The following is a 25,579-nucleotide window of genomic DNA, read 5'->3' on the forward strand; positions in this document are numbered from 1 at the left end:
GGATCTTCTGGAGGATCATGAGTTCATGATGAAAAGTCAGCATGGCTCTGAGGAAATGAGGTGGCTGCAGCAGATTGGAGCTTTTAGACACACAGCTGATCTCAGAGCAGAATTATTTAGTTGGTTGGGTAGAGCCAACACACACACACACGCGCACACACACACACACACACGCACGCACGCACACACACACACACACACATCTACTTTTACTAACTAGTTGTTAGCTGCGGGGATTATCAGAGGCTAAATTATTATAAGCTGGGTTTTATTTTTATATCCACGGTTGATTTGGAACATCTGCAGTTTAAAAGCAGACGAAGAGCAAAGGAAAAGAAAACATGACAACAACAACAAAAGCTGTGTTCTTCAGACTAAACTGGTATTTTACATTCAGTGAAAGAAAACGATCACGTTTCTGAACATGTGAGAGTACCAGATTAACATTTAAAGATAAACAAACGTAAGTTTAGTTTATTTCTGACTAGTTTTGAACAGACAGCTGCATTTACTGTCACTGTGAAGAAATAAATCCCAAGAACTGCTTCTAACATCTTCATGTCTGCTCGTTTCAAATGGATCTCCTCTTGCATCAACTTTTGATCAGATACTAAACTCAACCACTGACTTATTATTTCTCTCAAACAGCCCAAGACTCCAATCTGCGTCATCTCTTGATTTTTGGGCACATTACAGTTAATTAAAACATGTGAATAAACAACATATTAATATTGAACAAAACCCTCATAAACTAAGAGTCATTAGTAGGAACTGAAGTGTGGAAGTGAACCGGCGCTGATCTGGGCCGTGCTGCTCACCGTAGCCCACCGTCGGCAGACCCAGGTGCTTCATGCGATTCTTCACCAGCTCAGAGAGCTCCTGCCGCTCGGAGCGCCGGTACAGGTTGAGTCTCTGCTGAGAAATGCGCTCCGCTCTGCTCGCAGGTTTGACGTTTTTCCTACTTAACCGCCGGGCCCACTGCATGCTCTTCTTCCTCAGCAGCGGGTGCTCCGACTGGTCGCTGGCGGTGGAGTTCCTGTGAGCCGTCTTCTCCTTCCAGGACTCTCCACGGTCGCGGTGCTCCTCGCCCTGCTCGGCGTTGATGGACACCTGGGACTGCAGGTGGAGCACGGAGAGGAAGTGTGTGAACGTAAGTGCTGAGTGGTCTCAGCTTTCGTTAGGTGAAGATCACCAACCTGCACATTGCTGTCGTTCCTCTGGAACAGAACCCAAACACAGATGCAACGGAAGATGAAGAATTAGAAGCAACTTCACCTCAGAGCGCATGAAATAGTTCATCATCACATTTCATTACTTATGGCTGAAAGCTGTAAATGAACCTCAGCCAGCCACCCCGTCCTTCCAGAGGTCTAATCTACCTGAATTACACCAATCACACAGGTGAGATGTTGTCAGCTCGGTGTGAATCTAACAGCTGATTATCGCAGCAGATCACAAACACAACGGCACTGATTAAAGAGAAGTGAGACGAAAAGTGGCATAAATGTTTTATAATCAACTCAAACTCATCTGATCTGCTAGCGGAGGAGGAGGTTGTGCACGTTCTGTATTTTATTGCAACTTTTACATTTCTGTTTGAAATCTGCTTCAAAACAAACGGCGAGAGCTATTTAGAGACCAAACTGCTCGCCTCTGACGTGGAGAACACGTGCGACTCGGTCCGGTAGATGCCGATCGGGATCTCGGCGCTGGAGGAGCAAAACTTCTGAAACAGTCGGCCGTAGGTCCGGATCCAAAGGTCCTCCTCTGTGATTTTTATCTGAGGACACAAAGCAGGCAGCTTCAGAAAGTGCGACTCCTTCCACACAGACCTGAGGACTTCCGTACGTACAACACACAGGTAACCAGAGCCAGGTGTGGTGTCCAGACCCAGAAGGAGCCGGGTGATGGCGATCATGTAGTCCTTCACAAACGACTGTCGAGCGAGACAAACGGGAGATGAACTCATTAAACAGGCTGGTTAAACATTCATTCTGTGTCTCAGATTTATGATCGCCTTGACGTTTTTATTCACAACGACTCAAACCCAGAGCGCTGGTGTCCCACCTGGTACAGCAGCGTGTCCAGCATGCTGATGCTGAACACTCGGCCCGCAGCAAACGGCAGCCGGAACATGAAGGCCAGGTTGGAGCCCTTATCGCGCTCTATCTGGAAAACGCAGCGAAGCACACGTCTGGCCTTCGTTTTTACAGTGCAGGAACATTTTTACAGTGCAGGAACATTTTTACAGTGCCGGAACATTTTTACAGAAGCCCGATGGTGCTCGGGTCTTCATTAAAGGAAAATCTTCATTCATGCTATTTTAAACCAACATAGCCTTCATGAGCAAAACAGAGGAAAACAGTGATGTTTATGTCTTTTACAGCTGCATTTTGCACCCATAACAAGCCAAAACCATCCTCAAACCAAACCATTTCTAATGAAGAGCCGCGTTTTAATTCCTGATGAGACTCACGGTGAGGCTGACTAAACCCCCAAACACCAAACTGATTCTTTTAAAATGTCTGTTTCTGTCTTGGGATGAAAACATTTCATGCAAAAAGGTTTTCTTTTGTAAATATTTCTTACTGCACACCAGTTATTAATCTCTGAGTCCGTGAAGAAGAGCTGCATTGGGATTGTAAGCATAACATAATCCAGCTGTAATCTGCTGCTTGGAAACTCGCAGCTGCAGAACCTCACCTTCTCCAGCTTGGACAGAGCGAGCGAGTAGCAGTCCTTCGCTCTGAACTGCATGAACCTCATGTTGGACGGGTGCGTGAGCTCCGTGATGATGCTGAGACTGGGGAACAATCTGAGGGAGGAAGAGACATCATAAATAAATAAATAAATAAATAAATAAAGAGACCAGAAACTTTTGGAGGTGAGATGAGAAGCTTTGTCCAGACAGAAGACGGAGCACGACAGTGATGAATGCGTTTAATTGGGTTTGCTGCATAAACGATTGGTTTCTGGGCTTTTCTGGCAGGAGTTTGTCACGAAGATGAACGGGTTTTCTGTTCTTTAAAACTTTTACAGAACAGCTCCTCGTCCGCTTCTGATGAGAACAGAAGAGGTGAATACACCACAGCCAGAAAGGTAAAGACTCAAAAGAAGTCATTTTAGTACAAGATAAGATGAGATCAACCAAAAAATACAGTTTCACCAGGCGCGCAGATAGGGTGGGGGACGGGGGGGACCTGTCCCCCCCAGATTCAGATCGACTCCGATCCGTCCCCCGCAGTAAGGCCAGAAAGAAAACAAAATCGGAGGTTAAGCGCTTGAAGCTCCTTTTTCCAATTACACTGAATGCAGCATGACGTAAACAAACACCGACTCCAGAGGTGCAACAGGAGTTGCTGCTAGGATGCAGGATGAGCAACGATTACTGCGTATTTAAAAAAGACCAACAGTGTAAGCAGGCGGGACCGATCTGTCTGTTTATGCGTGTTGGTTCTAGTTTCAGTACGTTGTTGTCGGTGTTGGGACTTACTCGTTATAAGCGCCAAAGCCTCATTGCTGACTTTAACAAGTCTCATCTACAAACATGATCCCTCATGAAGTTACTACTTTACACCAGAAGATAGTGGAGATGTGGAACCTTCAGGATGAGCAAAGTTTGGGAGTTTTTAGAGTTTGAAAATCACCTCCCGCCGAGAGGCTCCCAGTCGGGGAGAGGAGGAGACGCGTGCAGCATGAAGAGCACAAATATGAGATAAAACCTATAATTGCTGGCAGGTCTGGTCTTTGTTGACTGATCACTTTGTCTGGTCATGACTGACTCTGATTATGAAGCAGATCTTAGGTGTGTTCTTGCTGTGCGTTATTTCTAATTACATGTTGTCGTTCTTTTTTTAAACACAGAAACGGTTTCGTTACCTGTTATTGACGCTATGTTTCGCTGACGGCATCTTCAGGCTGACGCTGATGGTGGCGCGTCACTTCCTTCTCCGTTTATCTGCGGGCAGCAGAGGACGTTGTCGCCCTCTACTGCCCGCCCTCCCCTCTCCGACGATGCAGTCCCATGTGTGGTCCAGCGTGTAAACTCCGTCGTCCCTGTTCATGGTCCCACATCCACGTCTCCTTATCTCGATTGCTTCCTTGATCCATCTTTTGTATTTTTGTTGTTCGGTGTTTATGATCCGTGTGCTGTCCCAGTCCATTATGTGGTTTTCTCTTGTGCAGTGATCTGTTACGGCTGACTTCTTTATTGTACTTTCTGCTTCTTCTTTTGCTGCTCTTGTGTGTTTTCGACTTGCCTCTTTCTCACACTCCTTTCTGTGTTCTATTGTCCGTGTATTGAGTTGGCGTCCGGTTTCTCCTACGTATGTTTTATTGCAGAGTTTGCATGGGATTTCGTAGATGACTCCACATTTTTGTCCAGCTGATATTTTGTCTTTTGGGTGCACTAGTCTGTTTCTAACTGTTGTGTATGGCTTTGTTGGTGTGTTTATGTTGTGTTTTTTTCATTGTTGCTCTTATTTTTTCCGTTATGCCTCTGATGTATGGTAGGGTTATCACTGGTTCTGGTTCTTGTCTTTCTGGGTTTCTGGTTCTTTGCTTGGGTTGTTCTTTCCTTTCTGTTTTTGTTTGTTGTTTTCCTTTGTTTATTGCCCATGTCGGGTATCTGCAGGTCTTTAAAGCGTGTTGTATGTGTTTGTCCTCTTGTTTACGGTCTCTCTCTTCTGTTATTATGTTTGCTCGGTGATATAATGTTCTGATTACTGACATGTTGTGTATGGTGGGGTGTTCTGATGTCCATAATAGATATTGGTCTGTGTGTGTTGGTTTCCTGTATGTGTTTATGTTTAGGGTCCCGTCGGTCTGCCTGGTGATTTTCATGTCCATAAATGCTATGCTGCCTTCTGTTTCTGACTCATAAGTGAACTTTATGTTGCCCGTGTCGTCAGTGTTGTTTAAGTGTTGTGTTAGTGTTTCTGTTTGACCTCTTGGTATGATTTCCAGTATGTCATCCACGTAGCGTTTCCATAGTTTTATTTTGCAGTTTGGGGGGGCGGTGGCTATGGCTTTTTGTTCCAGGTCTTCCATGAAAAACTCACACAGGGTGGCTGATAACGGGTTACCCATGGCGAAGCCTTCCAGTTGTTTGTATGTTGTGTTGTCGTATGTGAAGTAAGTGGAGTTAGCTACCAGTCCTATCAGTTGTGCTATGTCATCTGCTGTGAGGTTTGTCCTTTTGTGTAAAGTCTTGTCTTGTCTGATTCTGTTAACTACTATGTCTATGGTTTGTTGGGTTGGTGTTGTTGTGAACAGAGATGTGACGTCATGTGAGATGAGTATGTCGTTGTCTTCTATTGTAATTTCCTTTAGTTCTTTTGCCAGTTCTATGCTATTTTTGCAGTGTTGGTCTGTATTTCCTAATAACGGGCTGATGATTCTGCTGATATCTTTTGCCATGTTGTACGTCGGTGTACCTATGCTGTCAACTATTGGTCTAAGTGGTGTTTTGTTTATGTATTTTTGGCGTTCCATATATTCTTGGAGTTATATTCGCCATGGGAATCCAGTGTTTGTACATTTTTTCTGTTATTTTACTTTTTTCGTGCAGTGGCTTCAGTAATTTTTTCATTTTTTTCTTAATGTTTTCTGTTGGAGCTTTTTTAAGTATTTCATATGTATTTTTGTCTTCTAGCATCTGTTTCATCTGTTGTTTATATTTTTCTTTGTCCATAACTACTGTGGTTCTTCCTTTGTCTGCCGGTAGAATAATTATCTGTTCATTTTTGGATAAAGCTGTCATGGCTGATTGTTCTTCTTTTGTAATATTGCTGTGTTGAATTTGGCTGTTTTTTAATATCCCAACTATGTTATAGTTGCCCGCAGATAAACGGAGAAGGAAGTGACGCGCCACCATCAGCATCAGCCTGAAGAAGCCGGCAGCCGACGGTGAAACGTAGCGTCAATAACAGGTAACAAAACCGTTTCTGTGTTTTAAAAAAGAACGACAACATGAAGCAGATCATTGACTCTGATGAAGAAATTCACTCATCCAGCCGGGAAGATGGACGCTGCTGCAGCATCAGACAGCTGGTGCTGCACGAGAGGTGTGTGTGGAGTTTACGAGCCCCAAACGTTGGGTTTGATGTTGGTTTAACCTTCTCTGGGACGTGATGGATGTAGAAATGATGGTAAAACACCGCTAACGTCACAGACGTAGCGACAATTAAAAAAAAAAAGCCGTAAAAAAGAGGCAAATACAGATGCATAATGTATGGAAGACAAGTGTGCCACATAATCATAAAAAAAGTAAAATATTAAATTAAAAAAGATTTATATATTTATATATAAATTAAAACTTTCCAAATATAATGAAAATTTATAAATAACGTAAAAATACGAAGGAACATCTGTTGGTCAGGCTGAAAAGTTTGGGAACCACTGCTCTAAGTAATAAGTGAATATCGTTTTTTAAATATATTTTATGTGCAGTTTTTTAGGGTTTTTATGTTTTCTGTAAAGATCGGTACGCTGAAAATCATTTAATGTTTTGCATAAAGCGTGAGGTTTGGGTTAGCAACTGATTGGAAGAATAACAAATGACTGAATTAAATAGTGGGGCGCCTCTGTCAGTGCGCCCCAGGGCGGCTGTGGCTACATCGTAGCTCATCCCCATCAGTGTGTGAATGAGTGAGTGAATGGATGAATGATACACTGTAGTGTAAAGCACTTTGGAGTCCTTACTCTGAGAGGCGCTATACAAGTGCGGGTCATTTATCATTTATAGTGTTGATCAGGCAGAGCTTTGTTGCATAACGGCTTCAAACACGTATATAAATGTTAGTTTTTATGTAAACCGTTGGATGAAATTACACAAACTCACTGAGCTCTAGAGTTAAGGTGCTTGCAATAGTTTGTGTATGTGTATGTGTACGTGCGTGTGTGTGTGTGTGTGCGTGTGTGTGTGTTTGGAACTTCGTCCCCCCCAGTTTGAAAATCCTATCTGCGCCCCTGAGTTTCACACAACATCTACCTCATTAAAGCAACCAGAAAGAACATTTTAGAAGCAAAAGTGTGAAATTCAAAAGCAGAAAATCACTCAAAAATCTAAATAAACTAATATTTGTATTTTCAATATGAAATATTTATATTTACTAAAGTATTCATTAGAGGTTTGCGTATAGAGTTCGAGCCACTCACTCCGATGGGAACAAAGCCGATTTTGCTCAGACTTTCACAGGCAGAAGCAAAATCGAGCTTTTATGCCCTTCAGAATAAAAGTCTAAATAGTCTGAGTAATTAACAAAATGGTGTCAAAGAAATAAAATGTGAACAGTTAAGAAGTAAACAGAGATATTTAAAAATTTTATATTTACATATGAATTAGTTAATTTTGTTGTGAATTTCAAATAAAAAATCACTAAAATGTTCCTTTTGATGTCTTTATTCAGGCATATTTTTGGTTGATCCTTTTGGCACAAATCTTACCCCATATTTTAGGCTCTCCTGTTACCTGAACATCGTCTGGACGTTGACGATGGTTTTGGCATCTGCCATGTAGTCTTCCTCAGCACTCATGGTGCTCTCCTTGTCCACAACCACCAAGTTATCAGCATAGATGATCCCACACTGGAGCAGGTTGTCCAGACTGGGGTGCATTCAAGTTACACAACAGATGTGTTGCGTGGGGAAAATCAGAAATCATCATCAAAAAACTTGCTAAATTGTTGTTATAGAGAAGGAATCCAACTCTGAGGGTCTTTTCTGGTGTTTAATATCAAACTGCTTCCAGAAAGCAGCGAAACATAAATATTTTGAGGATTTCTTGGTTTTATGTCAGGTTTCATGAATCAGAAAATTCTAAAGTACAAATTCAGTAAATGGAGAGCAGCTCAGAGTGGGATTTCTCTTCAGCAGCCATTACAGCTTCAATGTCAAATCTGCAAAACAAGCTGGACAGAACTCTCATCCCTTCTGTCAGCCGTCGTTCCAGGTTGTCCGAGACTTCTATTGATGTTTTTAGTTCTGGGACTATGGCTGGTTGTCCTTCTCTGACACTACTGAGCGGAGAACCTCTCCCACCAGCGGTGTTCTGTTGCTAAACGCTCAAATGCGTGAAGAATGGGTGACCCAGGTGAAAGTGGAAGTGCGGCGGTTTGGTGAGAGACAACCGAATGGTCCAGTCGTTGGTTTCGGTTCGAGCCGTGTTATTGGTGGAGGTTTTTGGACCAATGCGGGAGAACCACTTTTTAAATCTTACTATCTCCACAGTATATGTACAGCTAAACCAGTATATGTACAGCTAAACCAGTATATGTACAGCTAAACCAGTATATGTACAGCTAAACCAGTATATGTACAGCTAAACCAGTTTATGTACAGCTAAACCAGTTTATGTACAGCTAAACCAGTGTATGTACAGCTAAACCAGTATATGTACAGCTAAACCAGTATATGTACAGCTAAACCAGTATATGTACAGCTAAACCAGTATATGTACAGCTAAACCAGTATATGTACAGCTAAACCAGTATATGTACAGCTAAACCAGTATATTTACAGCTAAACCAGTATATGTACAGCTAAACCAGTATATGTACAGCTAAACCAGTATATGTACGGCTAAACCAGTATATGTACAGCTAAACCAGTTTATGTACAGCTAAACCAGTATATGTACAGCTAAACCAGTATATGTACAGCTAAACCAGTATATGTACAGCTAAACCAGTTTATGTACAGCTAAACCAGTATATGTACAGCTAAACCAGTTTATGTACAGCTAAACCAGTATATGTACAGCTAAACCAGTATATGTACAGCTAAACCAGTATATGTACAGCTAAACCAGTATATGTACAGCTAAACCAGTATGCTAAACCAGTATATGTACAGCTAAACCAGTATGCTAAACCAGTATATGTACAGCTAAACCAGTATATGTACAGCTAAACCAGTATATGTACAGCTAAACCAGTATATGTACAGCTAAACCAGTATGCTAAACCAGTATATGTACAGCTAAACCAGTATATGTACAGCTAAACCAGTATATGTACAGGTAAACCAGTATATGTACAGCTAAACCAGTATATGTACAGCTAAACCAGTATATGTACAGCTAAACCAGTACATGTACAGCTAAACCAGTATATGCACAGCTAAACCAGTATATGCACAGCTAAACCAGTATATGCACAGCTAAACCAGTATATTTACAGCTAAACCAGTATATGTACAGCTAAACCAGTATATTTACAGCTAAACCAGTATATTTACAGCTAAACCAGTATATGTACAGCTAAACCAGTACATGTACAGCTAAACCAGTATGTGTACAGCTAAACCAGTATATGTACAGCTAAACCAGTATATGTACAGCTAAACCAGTATATGTACAGCTAAACCAGTATGCTAAACCAGTATATGTACAGCTAAACCAGTATATGTACAGCTAAACCAGTATATGTACAGATAAACCAGTATATGTACAGCTAAACCAGTATATGTACAGCTAAACCAGTATATGTACAGCTAAACCAGTACATGTACAGCTAAACCAGTATATGCACAGCTAAACCAGTATATTTACAGCTAAACCAGTATATGTACAGCTAAACCAGTATATTTACAGCTAAACCAGTATATGTACAGCTAAACCAATACATGTACAGCTAAACCAGTATGTGTACAGCTAAACCAGTATATGTACAGCTAAACCAGTATATGTACAGCTAAACCAGTATATGTACAGCTAAACCAGTATATCTCGTCTCGTCTCGTCTTCCTCCGCTTATCCGGGTCCGGGTCGCGGGGGCAGCATCCCAACTAGGGAGCTCCAGGCCGTCCTCTCCCCGGCCTTGTCCACCAGCTCCTCCGGCAGGACCCCAAGGCGTTCCCGGACCAGATTGGAGATGTAACCTCTCCAACGTGTCCTGGGTCGACCCGGGGGCCTTCTGCCGGCAGGACATGCCCGAAACACCTCCCCGGGGAGGCGTCCAGGAGGCATCCTGACCAGATGCCCAAACCACCTCAACTGGCTCCTTTCGATCCGGAGGAGCAGCGGTTCTACTCCGAGTCCCTCCCGAATGTCCGAGCTCCTCACCCTATCTCTAAGGCTGAGCCCGGCCACCCTACGGAGGAAACTCATTTCGGCCGCTTGTATCCGCGATCTCGTTCTTTCGGTCATTACCCAAAGCTCATGACCATAGGTGAGGATTGGGACGTAGATCGACCGGTAAATCGAGAGCCTGGCTTTCTGGCTCAGCTCCCTCTTCCCCACGACAGATCGACTCAGCGTCCGCATCACTGCAGACGCCGAACCAATCCGCCTGTCGATCTCCCGATCCCTCCTACCCTCACTCGTGAACAAGACCCCGAGATACTTAAACTCCTCCACTTGAGGTAGGACCTCTCCCCCGACCCGGAGGTGGCAAGCCACCCTTTTCCGGTCGAGAACCATGGTCTCAGATTTCGAGGTGCTGATCCTCATCCCAGCCGCTTCACATTCGGCCGCGAACCTACCCAGCAAGAGCTGAAGGTCAGAGCTGGATGAAGCTAGGAGGACCACATCATCCGCAAAAAGCAGAGACGAGATTCTCCTGCCACCAAACTCGACACACTCCCTACCACGGCTGCACCTAGAAATTCTGTCCATAAATGTGATGAACAGAACCGGTGACAAAGGGCAGCCCTGGCGGAGTCCAACCCTCACTGGGAACAGGTCCGACTTACTACCGGCTATGCGGACCAAACTCACGCTCCTCTGGTAAAGGGACTGAATGGCCCTTAACAGAAAGCCACCCACCCCATACTCCTGGAGCGTCCCCCACAGGGTGCCCCTGGGGACACGGTCATAAGCCTTCTCCAAATCCACAAAGCACATGTGGATTGGTTGGGCAAACTCCCATGCCCCCTCCATCACCCTTGCAAGGGTATAGAGCTGGTCCACAGTTCCACGGCCAGGACGAAAACCACATTGCTCCTCCTCTATCTGAGATTCAACTATCGATCGGACCCTCCTCTCCAGTACCTTGGAGTAGACCTTTCCAGGGAGGCTGAGGAGTGTGATCCCCCTATAGTTGGAACACACCCTCAGGTCACCCTTCTTAAAGATGGGGACCACCACCCCGGTCTGCCACTCCCTAGGAACTGCCCCCGATGACCACGCAATGTTGTAGAGACGTGTCAACCATGACAGCCCTACAACATCCATAGCCTTGAGATACCCAGGACGAACCTCATCCGCCCCCGGGGCTCCGCCGCTGTGTAGTTGTTTGACTACCTCAGCAACTTCCGCCCCCGAGATCGGACAGTCCATCCCCAGGCCTCCCAGCTCTGGTTCCTCCTCGGAATGCGCATTGGTGGGATTGAGGAGCTCCTCAAAGTATTCCTTCCACCGTCCGACTATAGCCTCAGTTGACGTCAGCAGCTCCCCATCCCCACTGTAAACAGTGTGAGCGAGTTGCTGCCTTCCTCTCCTGAGGCGCCGGACAGTTTGCCAGAACCTCTTTGGAGCCGATCGATAGTCTCTCTCCATGGCCTCACCAAACTCCTCCCACGCCCGAGATTTTGCCTCGGCAACTGCCACTGCTGCACCCCGCTTGGCTATCCGGTACCTGTCTGCTGCCTCCGGAGACCCACAGACCAGCCACGCCCTGTAGGCCTCCTTCTTCAGCCTGACGGCTCCCCGAACCTCTGGTGTCCACCAGCGGGTACGGGGGTTGCCACCACGACTGGCACCGGCCACCTTACGACCACAGCTAGCAACAGCCGCCTCGACAATCGCAGAGTGGAACAAGGCCCACTCGGACTCAATGTCCCCCACTGCTCTCGGGACGTGGTCAAAGCTCTGCCGGAGGTGGGAGTTGAAGACCGTCTTGACAGGTTCTTCTGCCAGGCGTTCCCAGCAGACCCTCACTATGCGTTTGGGTCTGCCAGGTCTACGCGGCATGTTCCCTTGCCATCTGATCCAACTCACCACCAGGTGGTGATCAGTTGACAGCTCCGCCCCTCTCTTCACTCGGGTGTCCAAAACATACGGTCGCAGGTCAGATGATACGACTACAAAATCTATCATCGACCTGTGACCTAGGCTGCCCTGGTACCAAGTGTACCGGTGGGCATCTTTATGTTCGAACATGGTGTTCGTTATGGCCAAACTGCGGCTTGCACAGAAGTCCAATAACAAAACACCGCTCGAGTTCTGATCAGGTGGGCCGTTCCTCCCAATCACACCCCTCCGGGTCAAGCTGTCATTGCCCACGTGAGCATTGAAGTCCCCCAGCAGGACAATGGAGTCCCCTGATGGAGTACTATCTAGCACTCGTCCCAGGGACTCCAAAAAGGGTGGGTACTCTGAACTGATATTTGGCCCATACGCACAAACAACAGTCAGGACCCGTTCCCCGACCCGAAGGCGCAAGGAAGCTACCCTCTTGTCCCCCGGGGTAAACCCCAACACACAGGCAGAGAGTCTCGGGGCTAACAAAAAGCCAACCCCAGCCCTCCGCCTCTCACCCGGAGCAACTCCAGCAAAGTAGAGTGTCCAACCCCTCTCCAGGTCTCGGGTTCCAGAGCCAATGCTATGTGTCGAGGTGAGTCCGACTATATCTAGCCGGTACCGCTCAACCTCTGCCACAAGCTCCGGCTCCTTCCCCGCCAGCATTATATGTACAGCTAAACCAGTACATGTACAGCTAAACCAGTACATGTACAGCTAAACCAGTATGTGTACAGCTAAACCAGTATATGTACAGCTAAACCAGTATATGTACAGCTAAACCAGTATATGTACAGCTAAACCAGTATATGTACAGCTAAACCAGTATATGTACAGCTAAACCAGTATATGTACAGCTAAACCAGTACATGTACAGCTAAACCAGTATATGTACAGCTAAACCAGTATATGTACAGCTAAACCAGTATATTTACAGCTAAACCAGTATATGTACAGCTAAACCAGTACATGTACAGCTAAACCAGTATATGTACAGCTAAACCAGTATATGTACAGCTAAACCAGTACATGTACAGCTAAACCAGTATATGTACAGCTAAACCAGTATATGTACAGCTAAACCAGTATATGTACAGCTAAACCAGTATATGTACAGCTAAACCAGTATATGTACAGCTAAACCAGTATATGTACAGCTAAACCAGTATATGTACAGCTAAACCAGTATATGTACAGCTAAACCAGTATATGTACAGCTAAACCAGTACATGTACAGCTAAACCAGTATATGTACAGCTAAACCAGTATGCTAAACCAGTATATGTACAGCTAAACCAGTATGTGTACAGCTAAACCAGTACATGTACAGCTAAACCAGTATATGTACAGCTAAACCAGTATATGTACAGCTAAACCAGTATATGTACAGCTAAACCAGTATATGTACAGCTAAACCAGTATATGCACAGCTAAACCAGTATATGTACAGCTAAACCAGTATATGTACAGCTAAACCAGTACATGTACAGCTAAACCAGTATATGTACAGCTAAACCAGTATATGTACAGCTAAACCAGTATATGTACAGCTAAACCAGTACATGTACAGCTAAACCAGTATATGTACAGCTAAACCAGTATATGTACAGCTAAACCAGTATATGCACAGCTAAACCAGTTCATGTACAGCTAAACCAGTATATTTACAGCTAAACCAGTATATGTACAGCTAAACCAGTACATGTACAGCTAAACCAGTATATTTACAGCTAAACCAGTATATGCACAGCTAAACCAGTTCATGTACAGCTAAACCAGTATATTTACAGCTAAACCAGTATATTTACAGCTAAACCAGTATATGCACAGCTAAACCAGTATATTTACAGCTAAACCAGTATATGTACAGCTAAACCAGTATATTTACAGCTAAACCAGTATATGTACAGCTAAACCAGTATATTTACAGCTAAACCAGTATATGTACAGCTAAACCAGTACATGTACAGCTAAACCAGTATGTGTACAGCTAAACCAGTACGTGTACAGCTAAACCAGTATATGTACAGCTAAACCAGTATATGTACAGCTAAACCAGTATGTGTACAGCTAAACCAGTATATGTACAGCTAAACCAGTATATGTACAGCTAAACCAGTATATGTACAGCTAAACCAGTACATGTACAGCTAAACCAGTATATGTACAGCTAAACCAGTATATGTACAGCTAAACCAGTATGTGTACAGCTAAACCAGTATAAGTACAGCTAAACCAGTATATGTACAGCTAAACCAGTATGTGTACAGCTAAACCAGTATGTGTACAGCTAAACCAGTACATGTACAGCTAAACCAGTTCCAGAGAGAACAAAAATATAAAAATTTAAATGTTCATTTATATCCCCCCCTCCACCCCCCCCCCCCCCCCACACACACACACACACACACTTAAAAAATGAAATAAATAAAAAACACTTACTTATCAATGGTTCCAGCCATGAAGTAAACCATGGGGAAGCAGCAGATGGCCTCTAGGAAGTGGTTGTCTGGTCTGCAGGAAACCAGAGCATCATCATCATCATCATCATCATCATCATCATCATCATCATCATCATCATCACCCTAACCCAGCCACTGATTAAGTCACTGTTCAAGTCATTTCCTCCAGTTTGCTTGCTGATGAGGGCTGCAAATGTGTGTTTGAACCTCTGCTAGAACATGAGGGAAATCAATATTTAACTCCACTGTGCAATGGGAGGTTTGTCAAAAAGCTGGTTGCTATGGAAACTCCTGAGTGTCACTAAGGCAGCTTGTATTATTTATCCTCCTTAAGGATGAGGATGCATTTAACCAAACACACAGATTGTGGGCTTATTGTATTTTTCTGCATTTCTTTGTGGAATTTTTTTCCACCTTGAACTGAAAATGTCGACCAATAAGAAACGCAGCTGCAGATCTGGAACGTCTGCAGGAAACATTCCTTCCACTGGTGTTAAACACGCAGCAGCACAGATCAATGCCGTCTGCTGTTCCAGATCATCTCACTCTCCTATCAGTTAGTCCCTCTTTAAATGTTTAGGATTCATTAGTTCATAATGTGAATGTGTGATTTTGTGTGCTTCTGCATCTTTTAAAGGAGAAACAGTCAGAATGAGGCTGGAAGGTCTTACGGGTAGTCCAGTAGCAGAACGATGGGGTTGAGCTCCTTTCTGGGCCGATAGTACGCTCGCAGAGGGACGATGAAGTTGTAAAGACCGTTCCCCGCAGTCTCCGCGGACACGATAATCAACTTGTTCTTGAAGCCGTATGCTTTAGCATCCTCAAAGCTGTTGTGTGTGCAGCCCTGAGCAGAGACAGAGTTCAGCAGGAAGTCAAGTCTGGCGTTGGGGCGTTGCAGCGCAGCGCAAGGTCAACGAAAACAAGCACAACAGCTGTTTGTGTCTGCATCTTCACCTTATCGAGGCGGAGGCAGCAGAAGGGAGCTTTCTGTGGAAGGAGATGGCACAGCGTGGGGGAGCTGCCGATGTAGGGAGAGTTGGGAGGGTAGCCCTTCACGAAGCTAACGGGGAAAACATTCACCAGAAACACAAAACACACATTTTATGCGTCAGACATCTGAAAGTATTGTTCCTCCTCTTAGCTTGAAGCCGACTATAAAACGTCTGAATTCCTCTGGAATAACTGCTCTTCACAGATGATCCACCTTTCCTTCAGCAGTAGTTTGTAGAGAAAAACTAACTAACTGCATGATTTGTACTTAATGTTACCGCCTTAAAAAACTACAAGTAAAAAAATGCATCTTGTTTTTTTATTCCTTCATGGCTTTTCTTTTATCAGCGACCTCTCACCCAGAAACAGTCACCCACTAGAACCCCGTCTTCCTTGTTTGGACTCGAGGAAACCAACCAGCTTGGTTTGTGTCCTTTAATGTGTAACGAGCCAGATGCAATTACCTCATCAGCTGGTCTGCACCCTCTACTTTACCAATAACAGCTTCAAACTGGGATTAAAGCCAGCACTACCAGTGGACCGCCACGTGGAGGCGCTGTGGGACCTCAGGTTTTCTTCCTCACCAGCTCTTTTTGTAAGGAAACAGCTGAAGCAGCAGCTCTGAGCCTGTGCAGGAGCAGAAGCTCAGAGGACCATGTTTCGTCTGACTTAAAGAGAACTACTGTGTCGAGGTCAGCCCAACAGGAAACTGATACCTCTGCAGACGCTAACCCGCTTTAGCCTGCAGAGACCAGTCCTAACTGAAGGTTTCCCTTCTCTGTCCACCTCCGACAGGAGTACTGGGACTCTGAACACGGACATTCCTTGTGCTGACCTCCCTGCCAGGACGTAACTCACTGCCGTTGTGCGCCTTGCACCAGTCACACACCTGTCTGAACCTCATTCAACTCTCGTTTTGTCACAATGGAAGCATGAATAAGAAAAATAGATGCAACATCCACACGAGACCACAAACCTCCATACTGTCATGCATTAAAAAAACACACCCATGTGACTTACTCTGAGCCCACAGAGCCTTCCTCGTCTGAATGGTTGGTCTCGTCCTCTGATTGGTCGCTGAGCAGGTCGCAGGGCAAAATGGCGGACGAGTCAGCTATTTCCAGGACGGGTGCGATGCTCGGCCTACGGCTTCCGGCACCGTTCTCCGTCGGCAAGGTCAGTTTCCCGCTTTCCTCTGGAGGATCTGGGTGCTGCAGGTCAATAGCTACAGTGCCTGAAAAGAGATGAGTGACTTTAATGAGCAGCAACACTATTGATGTCATAACGCACGACATCTTCACATGAACTAGCATGGTTTTAGTCCTCAGATGCCCCTCTACTGCCTTGAATAAAACAGGTTCGCTCTGAGGAGAAAATGAGTCGCTGTTCCAGAAACAATCACACGAATAAAAATGATATTTTAGACACGCATCATATAACTTCTAATGATGCATGCTCAAACACACAGATTGTCTTTTGTTGCTACATACAAATGGTGCAAAGTGTGTAGTTGTGAAAGTAAATAAATGATGCATCATGCATGAACTTACCAAACGAGGTGGCCTGACCAACTTTCACAGGTAAAACAGGACATTATAACGTCAGCCCACAAGTAAAGAAGCAGGTTAGAAACAAAAACATGCATCAAGAGACCACTAACGCAGCAAAGCACGAGTAAACAAACGTTTACACTCAACACAACATCAACCTGCTCCTCCAGCTCTCGTTCTCAGCCTCACCCATGCTGGCGATGATGCTCTGCACAGGCAGCCTGGAGGGGGCGTCGTAGAGTCCGCTGATGGGCAGACCTTTGCTGTGCTTCTCCTCCTGCTTGAAGATGAAAGCGGAGTTTTCCTCCTTGGTGATGTTGATGTAGTAGCAGGTATCAGCAGCAGCCATGATGTGACGTGGTCCCGGATTCAGGAGGATGCTTTTGTTGTCCTCCTTCTTCACACCGATCAAACACACGCCGTACCTGCAGGGAAAGGTCAGACGTTTCCCACAAAGCAGCTTTAGGAGGACTAACATGATACAACTGTGGACCAGAAGAACAGTCACTAACTTCTTGTGGGCGTGGAATGAAGCGTAGGTGAAGCTCTTTCCGTCATACTCGCCGAAAAACTTGCTGTCCCCCAGTCGGATGTGGTAGACCTCGTTCCCAGAGCATCGTCCATACATCTTCTGCCACTGCTCCGGTGACAGCTGCCCTTCCCTGAAAGAGTATTACTGCGAGTAACGGACCAGCAGACAGCTATAAACAGTTTATGACTAAAGGGTTAATGATGTAATACCACTATGTAGTCATTCATTTAGTCTCATTAACCATGACTGCAATTTAAACTCATGAAAGACGTCAACTTCAAATCAAGTGATGGATTTTATTTTTAATTTCAGAGGCTCTTATTTCCCCGTAGGCTGACAAATGAAGCCTCTTTAAAACGGTCCACAATTACAAAACTCCAGCTCTGAGGTCGTTCTGTTCAGATAAATCACGCACATCATCAGTTTTTAATCAGCTTGGTACGGTTTCAGTAAACAGCTGCCGTTTGAATGTCTGTCGTCCTCAAAGCTAGAAGCTACGGCGAGCTGCTGCTGGTGAAGACTAGCGTGTCTAGGGAGGAGAGCATCAGTCGTCACCATACCATTTCATTTTTGCTGCACATGTAAAGCACAGCATGAGAGCTGAACAAAGCGCCTTACAGAAGGTTGGAAACGAGCGGAAAATAAGATGAAATCCAACAATTAAATTCAGAATTTAAAAACAGTCCAATAAGATAAATCAACTAGTGAATAATAAAAACAAAGATAAAAACAGTAAAATCAACCATGGGCCCAGTCCCAACACTGCGGTCTTCAGCAAAGTGCACTTGGAGAAGTGTGCAGTAGGGTTCGAGTGCCTGGTGCACAAGTGTGCAGATAATTGCAGAATTGAGACGGGGAGCATCGAGTCATCGATCACAACGCATGCTGGGATTCTTTCAAAAACCTTTATTAACAACTTTCAAACAAACAACCAAGCAATGATTTGAAATAAATTTAACTTCATTGCTGCTTTGTCTAAAACATTCAGAGCATCAACTAATCGTCCTAAAATGAACTCATTTCATTAGAAAATACATATTTCAGAAAAGGAACTTGATCCTTTTCTCCCGCAGCAATGACTTGTGGGTAATTCCCTTGCTTGAGGTCAGCATCGCTGCAGACTTGGGTGAAGTGCAGATTAAGGGTGCAATACACCCTACAACACACTCGCACCCCTGGCCGGGAGCGCGCAGGTGAAGGGCGCAAGTGCGAGGATTGGGATTGGGCCATAATAGAAACATCGTCCAAAAGCCAAATGGTAAAAGTGAGTCTTCAGTCTAGACTTGACAACCGAGACCCTAACTCTCGTATGGCGAGAGGGAGCGAGTTCCAAAGGGGAGGAGCAACGTAGGCAAACGCCCCCTCCCCTCCCGCCTCATAGATCATTTTGGGGGTGCAGAGCAGGAAGTAGTCAGCTGATCTTCGGGAACGCACCGGGATGCTAGGCCATCCATGCCTTGTACACAAATGATAAGATCTTAAAACAAAGCCTAAAAGCCAGTGTAAATGTGCCAGACTGGGGTCATGTGACAGCGTCTGTGTGTGCTGGTTGGAAACCTAGCTGCAGCTCGTTGCACCAATCAGGAGCACCGATGAGTCGTGAGTCTGCATAATCCAGGTGAGGAGGTGTTAAAGCGTGAATCAGGGACTCCAAATGGGAATCAGTTACGTCAGCCCGGGTTAGTGAGATACTCTGCACATGAATATTCATCATAAACCGTACGGAAGAAGTGGGCGGGGCCATCGTGAAGGCCCACGGTGCCTAACAGCTCCTTCTGGTCACGTTTGGGCGAACCACCAATTTGTCTTTGTCGCTCTTATTTTCTTATTTTTCCCCATTTCTTTTGTTTTCCTTCTGTCCTATTTTTATTTTGTTACGTCGTAAAACTGACAGAAATACCGTTTAAACGTTGTTGTGTTTTCTGTAGGGATGTTTGCGTGTTTGGCTGAAACACATCCTGCCCAGGGACAACAGCTGAGAATGAGCTCTGGAGCGAACACCGACACACTTACAGAAATGTTCACTAGTGTGTCCCCGTTAAACAAACGTCTGCAGGACGTAGGCTACTGCTCGTACACCTGCACCTGGAGCTGTAAACTCACTGTCCTCTGGAGGTGTGAACCAGGAGAGTCACTAATGTGGACGTAGCCGGACACACGCAGTTCAGCGCCAACATGGCGTACTTGAACTCCTCCTCACACACGACATGATCTGTTGAGAGGAAATGATTGCAGAAATGTCTGAGTCTGACTGGAAAAGTGGGTTTCACCTCTACAAGTATCTGAAAAGTTCAAACTCACCTGCAAACTTCACGTGGAATTTATTTTCTGGTTTGAGAATTTGGACGTAGAGAGGACAGTTTGGAGCAAAGTCCTTTGCAGCCCAAGCCCTCAGAATGGTTTGGTGATCCTGCGGGACGAGAAGTAGATTCACTTCACTGTCATGGAGCTTGTGTTTTGTCTCTGGGATCCAGGATGAAGTTTATGTTTAAAGCACGATAATTATTTTATATACCCAAGGTTTTACAGTAGAACTGTTACTCACAGCAGCAGTCCGGTCAACTTCATTCCTGCTGCTCAGGATGAAGCAGGCTTCGGCGTCATCCATCCTGAATGAATCAGAGACAGACAAATCCTGGTCCCGGGGAAAATCAGCTAATGGAACATTTATGTTTTAGGTACACTGATCCTGGATGTGGACGGGTGCTGATGCCTCCAGCTCTAACGCATGACTGAAAACAACCTGCTGTTAAATCAGAAGATGCTGCACATGAAGGGGCAGAAAGGATTTATTTATGTCAGTGAGAAATGACTTTACCAAGTCCCTCAGCTTCAGCCGGAGCGGGTCGTAAACCCCAAAAGGTTGTGTGACTTTTATCTGTGCATGAAAATGCTGCAGCAGCACTTCAGCTCCATGGGTCTGAAGGCAAAGGCAGAACATTCTGGAAGGGTGATTGCCTCCTGGATCATTCTGACTGCAGCTGAAACTCAGTGAAGGCATGCTTAGATACGAGCAGCCAAGAGGACTTGTAGCTTTTGCACCCTCCAAGAGCATCTGTGGGCAGCTTTGAGTTTAAAACAGGAACAAAACTGATGTTTTATTACAGGATTCATGCACAAGTCCTGATCTTTGTGCGAGAGGTTCCTACTCATGCTTTCACTCACTTGGCCCTCATCAGATCCTGGTCTTTGAGGGCTGATCCCTGCAGGTAGATGACCCTCTGGGACCACAGGGGGATCTGGAGGATCCGACGAACCTGAATGTCGATTTCTGTTGGACACAGAATCACCACATAATAGTCCTGCGGAAAAAAAACTGTTATGGAAATTTTATATTTCATTACTTTAATCCTATTCTCAAATGTCCTGAAGCACACACACACACACACACACACACACACACACACACACACACACACACACACACACGCACACACACACACACACACACACACACACACACACACACACACACGCACACAAGCACACACGCACGCACACACGCACACACGCACACACGCACACACACACACACACACACACACACACACACACACACACACACACACACACACACACACACACACACACACACACACACACACGCACACACACACTCCCATCTTCATCTCCTTGTTTAAATAAACCGTGTGACCAGATGTTCGGGGCATTTTGCCTCGTGCATGTGCCGCAGTTATAACTGGTTGACTTGTCTGCTCATTGTCTCCTCTCTTCACTACAGGAAATAAGTTTATTGATAAACATATTGATAAAACTCATGACACAAACAAGACTTTTACACAACCAAAACTTAATTCAAAGTCTTTATTGCTATTAAAGGTTATTAAAGATTCATAGCTGCGACCTGCTTAAGGAGAAAAGGTCCTAAACAAACGTCTCTCAGGAAACCTAAACTGGTGCATCTGCTGTCCATAAAAGCCACAGCTGGATATTCGTGTCTCGTAAAATACGTTTATATTTTATTCGGTTGGCATTAAAATGTTTTTATAAATCCTAAAGGACATTTTTCTGTATAACTATGGTCAAACGTATACCACATAGAAGCAGAAGGGACGTCTTTAATCCGGCTTGCATATAATGCTGCCAATGGACCACGCCCACTCAGCCCATGATCTATTCCCCCGCGTTCCCTCAAGCAGAAGGTTGAGCAGCTTCCAAGCCTGGACAGCTGAGGGAGTGAGGCTCATGAACTGTGCACTTAATTTCCTTCAATGTGTTTTTTTTAATAAAAATGACTGTTATTTTTGTTTATGTGGACTAGCCTGAGGATCACATTTTGATCAAAACAACCCAAAAACATTTATCATCAACAGCCAAAAGTATTCTCTTAGGTTCCACCAAACCTGCAGTCTTGGATGAGCGTAGAACTCGTTGAGGAAATCCATCAGCAGGTCGATCTTTAGCGAGCTGACACACAACACCACGTGCTTCTCGGTTTGTGCTCGATGGCGACTGTAGTTCCCCCCCAGCTTCTGGCTCTCCATCCACAGGTATGCTAGCTCTTCAAACTAACACAGTGACAAGACTGGTGTGAAGTCAGAGCCAACAGGAATCCGATAAAAAGTGTGTTGTATGTCACATAATGTTATATATTCAGTGGGGTGAATTCTGGCATCGGTGGACAGCAGCAGGGATGATGAAAGCGAACGTTTATAAGCCAGTCAGCATGTAACGTTTGCTCTAGGGGCCCCAGCAGGTGTGCTAAACCTTCCCAACAGTTATCTGGCTTGAACTAGTGGAAACCAGACTGAGCTAGCGAAAAATAAATAAATAAAAAACAACCTCAGTCACCACTTTTCCCCTCCGTTCAAAACTCCTGTAATTCACCGTTTCCCACCTAGACGTGTGCAACTTGTTACGACAGCTGAACAGGGCGTAAACTAGCTGATGCCATGCTGAACGTCGCAAAAATCAACAACAACAACAACAACTAATACAACGTCTGGTGCTACTTATCCCTTTGTTCAGTACTTGTTTTGTGGAGGACCCATGTGATCAGGTGATGTAGGAGTTAAAGGTAAATTAAGTGGGAAGCTCTTATTTGTGGGAGGGGCTTGGAGTAGAGCTGCTGCTTCTCCAGCAGCAGATCTCCCTTTAACTGGTGAGAGATGGTTCATTCTAATTTTTGTGACATCACAAACTGGGTCTTTTTTAAAATGACCTGTTTAAGGCACATCATTCCTAAAAGCAAACACTGACAGGAAATGGATGAATGAATTTGTTTTCGTGTTTGCTGCCTCCATAAACACCCCAGAGAGCCACGTGGCAGCACAAAAGGATGCACAATATGAAGCCCTTTAAAGCAACATTATAGTTTCCTGCTGCTCTGTTTTACTGGTTGTAAGTGGTAGCCCAACAGTTGAAGGCAGTCCTGCAGTAGCTACAATGAGCTAATGCTAACACGAGCAACTGGTACTAAACAAGCCAGTAGAAGGGTCCACACTGTTGGACAAAACATATAATTACTCACAATTCCAGTAGCAACAAAGCCAGGTCACCATCACTCTGATTTTGTAGCCTCCTACAGCTCCCTCAAACCAGTGTAGCTGCACCGCGGTCACATCAAATCAAATCAACTTTATTTATAAAGCGCTTTCACACGCCCAAAATGGACAAACAACGCGCTGCAATGTTCACTCTGGTTTTAGCTCTCTGCACCACCTCCAAACACACTCATACTTTTACTTCCGGGCTCTGCCATAATGCCGACACGCTGCTAGCCTTTATGTTAACTATCAGTAGAGTAAACAGCTGACAGCTGGAACGCTGGCAGAAAGCTCCGCCTAGTGAACCAACCCATGCCACAAAACTGTTAAACTGCTGTTTCTGGTCAGCAGAGGGCGGTACAATCTGGAGTTGGTAAAGCTTAGAAAGCAACAGCTCAGTGCTGCTTTAAGACCAGCAGCAGGAGGTTGTCTAATTATATGGCCGATTTCTAGCCGGTTAGTTTGTACCTGCAGTGGGAGGACCACCAGAGCAACACAGATGAGAATGACCACCAGCAGCTGGGAGGGCCAGATCTGTGGAGTAACGTCCCCGTAGCCCACGGTGGAGAAGGTGACGATGCAAAAATAAAAGGCGTCAAACAAGGACAGGTTCTTCCCGGCTCTCTCCAGATGCTGAATCCCGCATGCCCTGCAGAAGAACAGCAAGTTATTCCCGTCTGACCAACGTCCTTCTGGTCCAGATGATCAAATGAAAAACCTGATTTAGTCCTCACTAAGCCAATCAGGATTATTCTGTAGTTGGATCGTGACAGAAAACCAGAATTCAATTTGACCAAAAGGCAACACAGCCTCGAAGTGACAGCATCGATTGTTCCATCAGTTCTCTCTCACTGGTCACGCCCATTTGTTTTGTCCTCAGAGAGACTGAAGCTTTAATGAAAGCCAGCGACACGGGAAGTGAAGCTGTTTAGCCAGAGTGAAGAGGAGGAAATGATGGGTGCTGCTCATGAACTCTACCAAAGACCTTCCATTGAAATAACCGGGGTTATGGAAGCAGAAATCCATAATAAACTAAATAAACGGGTAGTTGAAATGTAAGGTGCCTGGCAGCATTATCATGTAAGTCTGTACAAACACACAGAGCTACTAAAGAGTCTTCAGAACAAAATCAGAAACTTTTCAGCTACTAATTCATTCGAGTCTTTTATATTGAGATACGTGACGGTAAATGGGGTTTATTGCAGGTACAACCTGAAAAATAAAGGGTTCATTTGCTAGATTTAATAAAATATGAAGAGTAGCAAGTCCCAACTAACTTCTTACAGATTAAATAATCTAGCCTGATCAGAACAGGAAACAAAAATATCCCCAAAAGTGCTCTTCAAAAATAAACTATCTGGTTATTTCTGGTATTTTCTGTTCTAACCAGTCAAGATGTGCCCTCAGAGGAATACGATGCACTTTTCTCCTCCCTGTTATAAATATATAAATTAAATATAAATATATATATGTATAAGTACTGCAGCTGTTAGAAGGGCAGATGTCCACCCACCCGGTGAAGACCAGACACAGTAAGGTGCAGATGAGGATGAACACCTGGTTAAACATGGCAGAGTGGGTCCTCTGGATGGCACGATGGAAATCGTTCTGCACAGACAGAAAAGACACGATGATAGATGATTACACGTTTGGGAAAATGATGAAAGATAAAAAAGTCCTGTTTCATACCAACAACGAGACCTTTGGTAAACTGGTTGCATTTGCATTGTTTTCATTCACATTAACTGTTGAAATTTCACTCCTAGAAAAAATAAAAATAAAAACTCTACGAAAAACTTTAATCTCTTAACATTAGATTCATTATGGCTATGAGGGCTATAAGGGAGTGTAAGGCAACAATACTGTCAGGGAATGTTGCTTATCCTTTCACTCATACATCCCCACGTGTTTGGGATTTTTCGGATTGGTTTTATTTTTAACTTTTATTAAATTTAGCACATGCATTAATGAAATGAAAGGACTAAAATATGCTGCACCGAGCAGTTGACCTGCCAGTTAAAGGGTTCAAAAAGAGTCCAAAGACTTGGTTTGAACTAAATTATTACATTTAAGATGTGAATAAACACATTTTAGACCCAAAAAATCTAATTAAATATTCAACAGACTGCTGAGAGTTAATTTTATTTCTGAATTAAAGATCAAACCGCTTCTGGCTCACTGTTCGAGTCCTCCCACGTTAGCATACCGTCCATCCTGACACCAAGCTGCTACGACTCATTCTTAGTTGCACCTCGTTAGCCTGTGCAGCCTGCCACCTCCTCGCTGTTGGACCCGGGTTCTACCATCTGCCAACTAACGCTTTGGCATGAAGCTCTCCCTCTGTCCCGGTCTCATCTGAATCCCTTATAACAGCACGTTACCCCATTTGGAACAACAACCTTACTGCTTTTAAGCACATTTTTGAGACAGATTTACCATTGTGTGTTTTTTAGGTCATAATCCAATTTTATTTCATCCTTTTGCTTGCCTTATTGTTCAGACTGCTGCTCTTTGGTTCCTATCTGGCTTCAGAGTAAAACTTTATTGCATCTCTACACCAAACAAAACCATTGAAGCTG

General features: G+C 44.6%; 1 protein-coding gene across 7 annotated transcripts in view; it reads right to left on the reverse strand.

Annotated features, from left to right (window-relative positions):
• The window catches only part of kcnt1b (potassium sodium-activated channel subfamily T member 1b), a 192,768-nt gene that overhangs the window by 121,058 nt on the left and 46,131 nt on the right, over positions 1-25,579 (reverse strand). For all 7 annotated transcript variants that reach the window (XM_054730240.2, XM_054730247.2, XM_054730241.2 and 4 more), the window contains 20 exons: positions 24,514-24,608; positions 23,469-23,649; positions 21,858-22,022; positions 20,659-20,795; positions 20,039-20,102; positions 19,795-19,903; positions 19,597-19,705; positions 17,474-17,623; positions 17,151-17,386; positions 16,432-16,645; positions 15,376-15,481; positions 15,093-15,265; positions 14,402-14,473; positions 7,472-7,606; positions 2,704-2,815; positions 2,068-2,169; positions 1,853-1,936; positions 1,652-1,780; positions 1,197-1,217; positions 819-1,116 (listed from right to left, as the gene is read on the reverse strand). In XM_054730240.2, the coding sequence (XP_054586215.1) occupies positions 819-1,116; positions 1,197-1,217; positions 1,652-1,780; positions 1,853-1,936; positions 2,068-2,169; positions 2,704-2,815; positions 7,472-7,606; positions 14,402-14,473; positions 15,093-15,265; positions 15,376-15,481; positions 16,432-16,645; positions 17,151-17,386; positions 17,474-17,623; positions 19,597-19,705; positions 19,795-19,903; positions 20,039-20,102; positions 20,659-20,795; positions 21,858-22,022; positions 23,469-23,649; positions 24,514-24,608 (2,692 nt within the window). The remainder of the gene's footprint in view (positions 1-818; positions 1,117-1,196; positions 1,218-1,651; positions 1,781-1,852; positions 1,937-2,067; positions 2,170-2,703; positions 2,816-7,471; positions 7,607-14,401; positions 14,474-15,092; positions 15,266-15,375; positions 15,482-16,431; positions 16,646-17,150; positions 17,387-17,473; positions 17,624-19,596; positions 19,706-19,794; positions 19,904-20,038; positions 20,103-20,658; positions 20,796-21,857; positions 22,023-23,468; positions 23,650-24,513; positions 24,609-25,579) is intronic.

Source organism: Nothobranchius furzeri, chromosome 10, assembly GCF_043380555.1.
Source record: "Nothobranchius furzeri strain GRZ-AD chromosome 10, NfurGRZ-RIMD1, whole genome shotgun sequence".
NCBI lineage: Eukaryota > Metazoa > Chordata > Actinopteri > Cyprinodontiformes > Nothobranchiidae > Nothobranchius > Nothobranchius furzeri.